The sequence below is a fragment of the Chenopodium album genome, chromosome 11 (genome assembly GCF_948465745.1).
Source record: "Chenopodium album chromosome 11, dcCheAlbu1.1, whole genome shotgun sequence".
In the NCBI taxonomy this organism is placed as follows: domain Eukaryota; kingdom Viridiplantae; phylum Streptophyta; class Magnoliopsida; order Caryophyllales; family Amaranthaceae; genus Chenopodium; species Chenopodium album.
Window position 1 is genome coordinate 57,920,507 of NC_137844.1, and position 12,558 is coordinate 57,933,064.

The following is a 12,558-nucleotide window of genomic DNA, read 5'->3' on the forward strand; positions in this document are numbered from 1 at the left end:
TGAGTTTTTTTTTTTTTTTTTTTTTTTTTTTTTTTTTTTTTTGTTGTTGTTGCTGATGATGTTCTTTTTTTTTTTTTTTTTTTTTTTTTTTTTTTTTCCTTTTTCTACCTGACTAGTGTTTCTTTTGTTTGTGGAGACATTATTAGTTGGGTGTTAGATATCAAATGATGTGTATTCCATCTTGGCTTCGGAATTGAGGTTTTATCTGAAATACTCTTGAAATCGGTTGTAGACGAAATAGGGAGGCTTCTTTGATGTTTTTAGGAAGTGTTTAGTTTGTTTTTTTCTTGACAAGTTTTGTAATCTTCTTTCCTAAGGAAATGTTAAAACATGTGTCTATTTTGGGCACCTTAGATCAATGAATTTGTCCATTTGGTTTATTCAATTCTTTGCGCCTTTTTCCTACTTATTTTGCAATGGTATTAGTTAGCAAATGATTCATGATTCCGGATACATGGATGGAACTAGCATTTGGGTGGTTGTCTGAAGCACATACTCTGTATTAGGTTTCAACATGTTATTTATTCAGAATCTTGTACGTATCGAGAGTTTGAGACCCTCAGTTCTTCTTTAGCTTGCACTAAGTAGCTTATTGATGCGTTTGCAGGAACCATTAGAATCGCTATCACTGCTATATGAAAAAGTGATTGATTTTGGTCTATTGAATCCAGTTTGAATCTATTAGAGGGTTTGGGACTTTGGGTATCATCCATTTTATACAGTTAACTGGCTCCTTGGCTATTACATTTAGAGTGAACTATTGACCTACTTTCCCTGTGCCGGTTTGGAGCCCTTATAAGTTTGCCATTGGTGGACATTGTTCTATGTGTGGTTACTAACTAGATTTTTCAGTCAAAAGTTATCCGTAGTGTTTTTCTTCGGATAATAAAATGAATTGCTATGTTGAATTGTTTATCTACCATGTCTTAGATAGTGCACTGCAACTTAGCAGTTTGTGTGGATACTTGATTTGAAACAAACTTAAAACTTTTGGAGCATGCCTTCTCTTTCTGAAGGTAGTGTGTGCTGAAAAGGACTATTTTTTATTATTAAATCTTGCATTCTTTGGTGTTAAAATGCTGTAATGCTTATCATAATGTTACCTTAGTAGTATCTTGTTTCACTAATGAATTATGCGTTGTTTCACAAATGCATTTGTTAGTATTTTAAAATGAATTATGACTTTATTTATTTCTGTGTTTTTGTATCAAACTTTGATTTCAATCAAGTGTAATCTGTATATGTTTAAACTCTGTGTGTTATTCTTAAAGTTGAAAGGCAGGGGAGTTCATAATTCATATCTTGTTTTGGTGAAAATTTGGCTCAAATTGTGGATGTGATGATACTGATGAATCAGTGATTAGTATACTGGTTAAATAAATTAGTTGTTTTACCTGATTCTTCTGGATGAATTTCAATGCACTGCATGAATTAAACTTTTCAGAGGTTTATTTCATATGGCCAAAAATAAAGAACCCTAGCTCTATTGCATCTAATTGTTCCAACTTCCTTCCATGTAAGCAATTTTTTGCTTGGAACCTTAAATAGTGAGCAATTGGTACGATGTGGAGATTGCTTGGTAAGTTTTACATTACCTTATGACTCATATGTTCTGCTACTTGAATGCTCGGTTTGATTCTCAATTTTGCCATTGCTGTTTCTGTGATAAGAAGATGCACCAACCTGGCATCAATGGACATTTTGAAATGTTGGATGAAATTTTGGGAATGAGGAATTCTGTATAATGTCAGGTGCTAATTTGCTGATCTGTGATAGTTTAATGTCAGACCTTTTCACAAATGTCATGATAAAATTGTGCCTTTGTGGTATCATGTATTATCCAGTGTTGTAATGATACTTCGTTGGTTATTTGTTGTAGTTTTTTGTTTTTAACTTTTTTTTGGTCAGTGCAAGTGTGAAGTGAAGAAGTGTGATATGGAGTAGTAATCATAAGGTTTAAGGGTGATTACATTTCCTTTATGTGTCAGTGCATGTGTGAGGTGAAGAAGTGTGACATTTTGAATCAGTTTAAATGGAAGCACTATCATTTATTTGGAGCAGAGAATAACAATTTAATGTGTACTGTGTCACAGATTGTGATGAGATATCTTTCTGTTCAGCAGCTTGCTTTTTTTGTTGTATGCATTCCTTTTTCAGCTGTTAATATGATCTCTCTCTCTCTCTCTCTTTTTTATATGATCATACACATATATTGTGAATTATTAAATGCTAAGATCCCTACCGTGGATAATTGGAATTCATTCTGTTTTAGAATGTCTTGGTTTTGTCTCCTCTTTGAATTTTTCGAAGGCCCAAGGTTTGGGCTAGGATGATATTCACTATCAATAAAGTATCTAGACATCTTAGTCCTCATTTCCAGAAGTATCTTTCTAGTTTTTTGGGATTTCTTATTGAGGTTGAAATGTTTAATATAGTTAAACACTATTATTCATGGAGTATTGTACTAAAGAGTGGCAAACGAAGTTTGGTGACATGTTAACTGATGGACTATGTGATGAAACAATGGGGCATTTACGATTGCCTGCCATGTGAGACCATAATTGTACTAGGTGAAATCTGTAAAGGAAGCTTAAATTATTTTTTCTGGTAGGTTCTATTATGTTAGAATTCCACTCAGCTCTGGATTCTGGTGATATGTATATAGTTATTCTGATTGCTAATAGCCTCATATGTATCTTGGAATAGAAGACAGTATGGTACAGTTATTTTGATTATAATTTGCCAGCATGGCTGAACGTCTTTATAGGTTGGTTTATTCTCTCTTTCTGATTGTTTGAGGCAATATATTGGGACAAGTCTTTTCTTTATCTTTTTTCTTACAACTGTTGTTTTGGTTGCCTCTGCAATGGTTTGGAACAGTGGTTTTTTTTTTTTTTTTTTTTTTTTTTTTTTGGGTGTGTGTGTGGGGTGGGGGGGGGGGGGCTTTGGGGTGGAAAAAGGGCTGTTAATGATTTTCTGATGTGTAGTTAAGTTATGACTTTTTTGTATTCAGGGTGGGTTATAATTTTTATTTGTTTTTCGCTATTAGTGTTGATTTGTTGTGAATCATTTGGCTGCACTGTGTAAACTTCAATGTTTTCTGATTGTATGAAGGATGGTTTCTATTTTCTTTTTCTCCTTTGTAAATAATGACCCCTTTGTTTCCAGTGGAAGTTAATGTACATAATTTGTTGGATGTGGAGAATGCTTTTGCTGAAGCCAGCGTAGGAAGTGCATGGAAAGCAAATGAGACACATTTATTTCATCAGGTTTGTTTTGTTTTGATCTTATTAGGTCTTCTTTGTGATATGGGATCACTTGACAGATTGATAGCAAGTTAGCAACCAAATCAGGCGCTGAACTGGGGTAGTTTAACTAGGGGTGAGTGGGTGACAAAGTTTGCTGATAGGGTATGTCATTGAGTTGCATCTAACATATACTGTGGCTTTTCCCCAATTAAGGTTGTGAGTTTTTTTTAGTGGAATCAAGCTAGTTTAGTAGATTGCACTGTAACTTGAAGTGAGACTTCTGGAGGAATTACTTTCTTGCTGTTAAGTTTGCTATAGCTGAATTCCCGGTTGTTTCTTTTGGTGTCATAGAGCCCTTCATGTCTTGCTATTATTCTGTGCATAAGTTAAATTCTGACTCTAGCCAGAGCTAGACATAATTTAAACAACCGAGTATAAGACAAAGTGAGATTAATTGATTCTTGATGCTTTATTGAGACTTTTGTGCTGCTAGAGTGATATTTGTGACAACCCCAGCACAAATTATATTAAGGGGAGGATTTTGTAGCATATGGATACGACATGCTTGATCGTGGATTTATGATATTGCTAGTCAAATATACGCAGAAGGATATGTTTTCACGGTGTTGATAGATGTGTGGTATGTCAGTTAGTGCCTTCTGAGTAATTCTGTAGGTTCAGAAGTTGGTTTCCCAATCCATCTGCCTGAGTTTGTAGATATGGATATTGGTACATTCTATTTATTCTAATAGAATATCTATAAATGGATATGGTAGGCAGCTAGTCAGCTACACTCATTTGGTTTAGTGTTGTAGGAATTACATGCTGAGATTCTAAGAAGAGTGATAATTTTTTGGTTTAAGTTACTTCCATTTGTCTTTTTGGTGGGCAGCTACTTAATTGTTTTAGCGGTTCTCACTGGGTAAGAATCATGCTGTTGGAGGCTATCTGTGTACTTATGCTTTTAGTGGTGGTATATGTATTCAAGCCTTTGTAGGTTCTTCCAATCACGGAAATTATGTTAGTTGCAGTTTTCCTTTACTAGTATCTGTTTGTCCAGCCATCTCCACCTAGCTAGTCCCTTTTATAATTATGTGATTTGAATTGCTAGAGGTTCCTATGCATTTATTTCGTCCCTGGTGTTAAGGTGCATTTAGTTAGCCCTCACTCCCTCAGCACTCTGGTGTGCCTTCTGAAGGAAGGAACCAACCACCCCCGCCCCCGCGCGCGTGCAGATGGGGGTGTCAGCATATGATGGGTTGTCCCCTTTGCAGTGTGTAAAAGTGGTGAAGTTCTATCAGTTGAAACTTGGAAGTCTCTTCTCTCAGTGATTCTTGTCTTTTTGTAGTAGATTTAAGCTTGTGCATTTGATGATTCAAATACAAAATTACGTACTTTATAGTGTGTTGAAGGATGAGGATGTGATGAAGAGCTGCTGAATTGCGCTCTTTGAAAATTTTGCTTTGCTGCTGGGCCAGTGGTTACTGAGAGTCTTGAGAATTCCGATAGATTCACCTGAGACCGTGTTAGGATGGCTTCAGCTTTGTTGATATTCTCAGAATCTGAGGTATGTGAAGTTGTTATCTTCGTTTTCTTAGCATATGAGTTTTTTTGCTGAGTTATTTTTTTGTTCATGTGAAGTTAGAGTTTCATGCTGAGTTTTAGAAGTGCCTAAGTTGTGTGATTTTACAAGAAGCGACACCCCCCCCCCCCCCCCCGGAACTCCCTAGAAGTAAGGGTTATCTTTGTTAAAAGGAAAATCGCCTCAATCGAATTTTAATTCTTAATTAATCAGGTTTTAAGTGTCGTAATTTTTTTGGCCCTTGAATATAGTTGGGAGAAAAGGAAGAAAGAGAATATGAGAATGTGCACCCCTTGGTGGGCTATGAGCCTGTAATATATATGCTGGACCAAATAAATTTTGGCACACTCTCCTTGTTTGAAGAAGTTGGAATTTTGTATGTAACCCCCCACTGTTTTACTCAGATTATGATCTAGCATACCCTTAGAGCACTTACAACAAAAAAGAAAATCTCTTCTAGAATTTTTTTTTGGGTGAAATAGTACCCCACAAAAGAAATTCCCCAAAAAAAATTCTCTTTGTAGAATTTTTTCTCAACTTCCTACTTGCTTACACATGTGGGCCTAAGGTGATGGTTTCTAATTGTTTTTATGCTTTTTTTTTTTAATTATTATTATTTTGTATGGTAAAAAGTAAAAAAGAGAGTGGTGAAGGAAATTTTGGGTTTATTTTTGGTGGGATGAAAAAAAAAATTTGTTAAAAAATCTGATATGAAGGAGAGGAAAAGGTAGAGAGAGAGAGAGAGAGAGAGAGAGGAGGGAATTTATTTTTTTTCTCTAGTGATAGTGCTCTTCATGTTTGTACTTAGCATACATATCTAATTTAAGTACGGAGTATCATAAATTTCACCTATGTGAAGTAGAGGGATACTCGTAGTTGGAGTTTGGACATCTCAAACCGATAAAAATACATGTACATTATCATTTCATGATTTTATAGTACACAACTTTATTACGGAGTATACTGATTATATATATATATATATATATATATATATATATATATATATATATATATATATATATATATATATAGGTGAAACTGATAGTATATTATTTGAAAGCTTCATTAATAATTTAACACTACGTTTTTCTGGTGCAAAAAGTCAAAATGATTCTTATGTAGTGAAATAGAGACAAATATGAGTATTAAATCTCAACGGGAAGTGTGATAACTTGTTAGATTAGTTAGTATTTGTAATTATTTTTTGGACATAATTTTACATCTTGTATCATTACATTATGGTATAACAAGTTGAATTGGCAAGGATGAAAAAACGCTCACAATCGGGGGCCTTAGCCAAATGGCATAATCATAGCTAATGAGTATAAAAAAAAAAAAAAAAAAAAAAAAGAAAAGAAAAAACAAGTAAGCTACTTATAAATAACGGGTGAAACTTGAGGCACAAGCGGATTAGTTACCATTATTGCGTGTTTCAATTAATTCTTACTAAGTAGCTTTCTTTACAAGTTCTCTAACAAAACATTATTACTTGTCCTCTTCGATCTTAATCTTCATTTACACGTTATTAATTACATCCTTAGAATTTGTTATATACTCCCGGGTGTAACGTACATCCAACAAACCCAGGTTAGTTTTTCTCTTCATTTGATGAATAAATAAAAACAATCATCAAAATGAGATTAAAATACCCATGGATGTTCGATATACCCGCGTGTATATAACAAACTCTCTTAAATCCTAGCCTTAAGTGATCCATGTCATTTAGTTATTTTCCCCCATTCTTGGCATTTATAAGTCTTTCAAGGGGGATGTGGAGGGTTCTATGTGGTTGTGGTAGAACTAGGAGCTATTCTTTCTGATGATCTTCATACCAAACGACTCCTATTTGTATTCTACGAGTACTAATATTTACTACATATTCCCTTCCTTCAAAATAAATTAAATTTCAACGAGTTGTTTAATTAGAGTTGGGTTGATGTGAATTGAACTTTTAAGTTAATAATTGGAATATAGAGTTCGTACAAATGAGCTCATTTATCAAATGATCTTATTTAATTACTTCTTGATCCAGGCAATTTTTTTACGGAGTATTCTTTAGTGAATGAGTTGTACTAACCATTGGTGCTTTGCTTTTCCTGCAATTTCTGATCTCATTTCGGATGTCTTTGATGATTAAAGTTGGGAAAAATATGTGCATGATTGGAGATTTTAGTGTGGAGCAAATGCGTTTTATTAGACACATCTTTAATAAAGGATATATTGTTTTTTTTTGACAAAAAATAGTGATCGAGGAATGTTTTATTTGTCTATTCTTATAATGAAAAATGGTTGTATTTACAAATTTAATTTGGAGCTTCCGTCAATCGTTTTCTGTGTCAATTTCTTATTGGCCTATTTTTCCAATAATCTAAGCAAAACATCTCAACTAGGGTAATTAGTTATCTAGAAGGAAAAAAAAAATGTTAATTAATTAACTTAATAGGATGAATTTTTGACTTAAAATGATATTGCTTAAGCCGAAGGTTGTGCTTTTCAACTTGCTTGACAAAGATGGATTATAGATTATTATGACTAGTTAGTAACGAAACGTTTAATTTAGCACAATAATTAAGTGTAATATTTCGTGGAATATGTTGGGATTATAGGTCGTTAATTCTCCGACTATCCTTATCTCATGTTTGTACTTGTGTTTTTCAACTACATGAGTCGCCACTAATTAATCGTTCTCATACATAAAATATGCATTTTTTGGTCGAGGTCAATTTCAATTGCTTGTATTATAAGGATATCATCTTACCTAATTTGTAACGACGCAACCAACGACAAGACCTTAAGTGACAAATAACTGTAGAAAATTCATCCACCTCGAATTATACTACTACTAAACATCATCAAACGCTCTACTATTTCCTTCTTTCGTGAGCAAGTTTTGTCTTTGACGAGTATATTGTAAGATTGGAGTGACTTTCTACTTTGTATACTACGTACCTTGATTTTTTTTTTTTAAATTTTATTTTTTTTTTTAAAAAAAACGTAAAATGAAGGATCCTATTGGATCGATATCACTCACAGATTAAAACCAGTTTAGCTCCACATATCAACGCTTTGTATACATTAATTAAGAGTAGGCTTCAAACTCCTAAATAAGACAGGTGATTTTGGATGATGGTAGATTGGTAGTGAAGTGGATATATAGTTATCCTAGAAATGAATAAATTAAGTCACCACAATTTAAGATGAATGACACTAATAAAGTTATTCTCTAATGACTAATGTATAAAGATAACGAACTATATTACCCTTCAAATAATTTACCCCTCAAGATCACTATCTAATGTATTAAAAATCAACTGTATGTTTGATTAATTATTTAATTATGTTCCTTTTTCCAACATCAATAGAAAAATGAAGAAAATAACCCATTGAATGTTACATTTCAACCATATCAGCTTCATTTTATTTGTTAGTTGAGTTGTTCTCGTTACAATAAAAACGCATTTCCCTTTGCTTTGCTAAACTTTAAATCAAACTTGATTTCGAACTTCGTTTAAACTCGATTGGTTTGTATATATAAGAAATTTAGAATTAGTATGTTGAATCATTTGTAATTTTGATAGCTCGTTCCCCTATAAACAAACTTTAATTTACCGGTGGACATTATTGATAGGTTTCAACCATACAAAACCGGCTTTCGGGGCTGTCGACACTGCCAGGAGGACGGAGGCTAGGTAAAATTGTTTGAGATTATACATTCAAACTCTTCAAATTCCAAAGTGATTTTGATCATGAAGGAGACAGGAGATTCTCTATAGTCTATTATGCACCACCGGGAAGTACACAAAAGTAGGAAGGAAGAAGTTTTAGTTCGTTTGAAATGAGCAAAAATAAACCTTTGGATCAACTAACCCTAGATATGCCTGAGTGCATGTAACATTTTTAAGAAGATAGAGCGTGTGTATATATGTTAACAGGTAACTTGTAAGGCAACCAAACTTGTATTAGCTCGATAACTGCGTTGTTAGTCTAACTAGGAACAGTAAATTTTAATATATATATCGCCCCATTACAAGCTAGGTGCTCTCAAAGTTATTTTTTTGTTCATTTAATGATTAAGTTAATCATAATTTTTAAAATAAGCAAAAAGTATCCTGCATGCAAAGTGCACCTACGTTTATATAACACTCTTTGCTTGATCGAGGTCTTAGAAATATTATGAATGAAGTCATAATTGGGGTATTTTAGCCACGTTTAGTTATTGATTTGTATTTTGTTTGTTGAGTTTTGTCCCTCTTAAGAAAAAAGAAAAATAAAATAAAAAATAAAAAAACCTACAAGTACATTATTGGTGTAGCTTGGCCACGTTTATCGATTCACTATCGTAACAAATCTAGAAGAGAAGAGTGTTTGTTGCCTTGTTGGAACAAATTTATAGCAAAGCTAAAATTTTTGGGAATCTTCATTTTTTTGTTATTATTTTGGGTTGATTTAACATATTGAGTTGATTTAACATAATGAGTTTGATTTATTGATTAAACATAAGATATGGACAAAAAAAAAAAAAAAAAATAAAAATCCAAGAGCTGTGAAAGGTTGAAATTCCTACTGTACAACATTAATATTTACCACGTCATAATTTATTTTTTTGTTAAAAAAAATAAAACTTCACAAAGTCGGCTTAAATTAGTAATTACTAAGATAATTAAGTCAACCTTCTTGGAAAAATTATAAAAAGTGAGAAAGAGATGATATAAATCTTTATAAAATTTGCTTCTTTCAATTTGAGTAAAAAAACTTGTAATTATTCTAGAACAGTCCGTAAGTCCAAGGCTTATTGCTATAATATAAGCTCAAATTCAGCTAATCTTATCAACTCCACGAAAGTAGTTAGAGGTTTTCTCTAGACAAAGTGATGTTTCTTACGCTTTCAAAGTTAGTGAGCATTAGACCTTATGTTCATTTGAAAACATAGTATACTAGTAAAAACTTATTCTCTTTTTGAGACTGACAAAGTGCAAATTAAGTAGAGAACAAGCTAAGTAAAAGGAAGCAAGAACAGAAAACAATTGTTTAATGCTTAATTTCCCGAATACCTCTACTGCGTATTGATTGTCGTTTAAGGTTATAAAACAACTGTGCGTGTTAGCTACTATTGCATCGATTCAGTAATTAACTAGTGCGATATTTTTAAAATAAGTGCATAGCAGTGAATTGTACGTAATATTTTACATGACAAAAAAAAAAAAAGTTGTTACTCGCTCAATGACATTAATTAACAAATTGAGTAATATATAGTATGGAGTATAACAAAGTAAATAAATCATCACTACTTATTTTAATTTCTATGCAACATATATAGAAGATCGAGTGAATAATTTAATACAACAATATTCTGTATATTTCTACAGTTCTATGTGTACAATAATAAACTCATTACATGATAATCTCTACAAAACAATGAAAAATTTGATCCTTTAGGGCTTTATACAAGTATGTATATAGGCCTTTTAACTATATGTTCAATCACCCCTTAACATACACCCCCCCCCCCCCCCTCCCCAACCCCACCCAAAAAAAAAAAAAAAAAAAAAAGAATTTGAAACAAATCAACTTATAAAGTGTTTAATTAACTCAACAAATTAATTTCTCTTGAATTTCATAGAAGAAGATACGTCCATGCATGACGAACTACGAACCACACCGTTAGCTGCATGACAAGTAAATGAGCCACGTTAGTATTTATTATATTTATAATAGTGTAACAACATACGAATTACTCTGTATATAGTTATATGTACACAACTTTTTAGTAAAAGGAGATTATATATATTACACACAAATTGACATTAATAATTATGGTATTACCAAGAGAACAACAACTAATACTTACTTTATGAATTGTTTCCAGAAATCACTGTTGCCATCATCCAAAAGCTTATCCCAACCTTCGAAGAAATCATCAGTTGTGGGGCCCAAAGCAGAGGATCCATTGGTAGAGTTTGTGTTGCTCTCAATTTGGTTAACAGTTGAAACCTCAGGTGAAATATTAACCAATGATGGTAATTTATTTTCATCAAGGGTTTCATAAGTAGTAGTACTACTTAAACTCTTGTTACAATTTGTATCCAAGCTTGTGTTATATAACTCTGGTGTATTATTCTCATATTTATGATCAACTATTGGTTGTTGGCTTGGACCGACCGCGAAATTTGGAGCATGACAAAAACCTTGAGAGGTTGAACACATAGGGTTACTAATATTGTTAATGTTAACCATACCATTAGAATATGATGATCCTAGGTTTAATGCCATGGTTTGGTCCATACTTGGGAGGGATAATGATGACGATGACGACGATGATGGATTGTTTGTGTTTAGGATTTGGAAGATGTTTTGTAGGACTTGGAGCTTGGCTACCTCAGCCGCGACGTTTGGTTGTATCCTAAGAGCATTGTTGATGTCCCAAGGATTCATCATTGGGCCTAAATTTTGTGGGGTTGAAAGAAGTTGGGAGAGATTAGCAAGGAGATTAAGGTCATTTCTTGGTTTGTGAGTAACTGGATCAATACCCATTTGTAGGAGTTTTTTCCTTAGGTGGGTGTTCCAATAGTTCTTAATCTCATTATCAGTTCTTCCTGGTAGATGAGCTGCTATCCTTGACCACCTATCAAAATTTGACGCACAACAAGTAAATATGAAAAGTTAGTTAATTATTACTAATTATTCACATGAAGAAAACGTACAGAAAAATTGTATCCATCCCCAAATTAACCGGTCTAGTTATTAATTAGAAAGAATCCTGTTTTTAAAAGCAGATGTGTTTGAAACGTACTTTCCGTGTTATTTTTTTTAAGACCTCCTTAGAGAATATGTTGGTGGTTTAGGTTGTTGACTTTGATAATTTCTACTAACTAAAATAAAAAGAAATACTTACTTGTTGCCAAGAACAGAATGAAGCTTGATAATCATGTCCTCTTCCTCTTCAGTGAAGCGACCACGCTTAATGTCCGGCCTCAAGTAATTAGTCCATCTCAATCTACAACTCTTACCACACCTATTCAACCCGGCGGCCTTAGGAAGAGCGCGCCAACTTCCAAGACCGTGTTTTTGGATGTAAGAGACGAGCAATTCATCTTCTTCCGGTGTCCAAGGACCCTTCTTTAACTCACTAATATCATCACAACATGGAGACCTACCCATCTTCGATTTGTTTACAACTTTTCGGTGTTTTCGTTCTTGTAATACTAGTAGAGATTAAAGATGAAAGAGGAGAAGTTGAGGAGAGAAATTAGGGAGTAGGAGAGTGTAAAGATTAATTGAATTGGTTGATATTCTTGGTGGGACTTTGGGTGCATATATATAGGCTAGAAGGTTTTAAGGGTGTCAAAAGATCAAAAATGTCATTTTCAAATTAGGTTTACATTGTATATTATAATAATGAAAACTATATAATATAATAAAAATGCATGGATTAGAAGAGGGCTTCCTAAAAGAAGGCAAGGTTGTTCTTGGGAGAGGGTATAGTTTCAAGGATTTGAAGCCAATAATAAGACAGCATAATCAAGGATTAGGTATTGCAACTGTCATCATATTTGAAAGGGTGATTGTAACTTTCTATGATAACATTAATTTGACACCTCATTAACCTATGGTAGATTTAATTTATTTATCATCCTTGATTATATATATGTTATGCTTTTCATATTATTTTTTCCTATTTTTGTTTCATGTCTTAAATTGCATGATTTCCTTTTTCTTCATTCTTTT

At 33.1% G+C, this 12,558-nt stretch overlaps 1 protein-coding gene across 1 annotated transcript; it reads right to left on the bottom strand.

The window, feature by feature from the left end:
- Positions 1 to 10,469: 10,469 nt before the first annotated feature.
- LOC145569400 (transcription factor MYB41-like) lies at positions 10,470 to 11,991 on the bottom strand. Its single transcript, XM_081628747.1, has 3 exons — positions 11,726 to 11,991; positions 10,682 to 11,455; positions 10,470 to 10,498 (listed from the first exon to the last, which is right to left on the bottom strand). The coding sequence occupies exons 1-3, from the start codon at positions 11,989 to 11,991 to the stop codon at positions 10,495 to 10,497; spliced, it is 1,044 nt and encodes a 347-aa protein (XP_081484873.1). The 3' UTR covers positions 10,470 to 10,494.
- Positions 11,992 to 12,558: the final 567 nt, after the last annotated feature.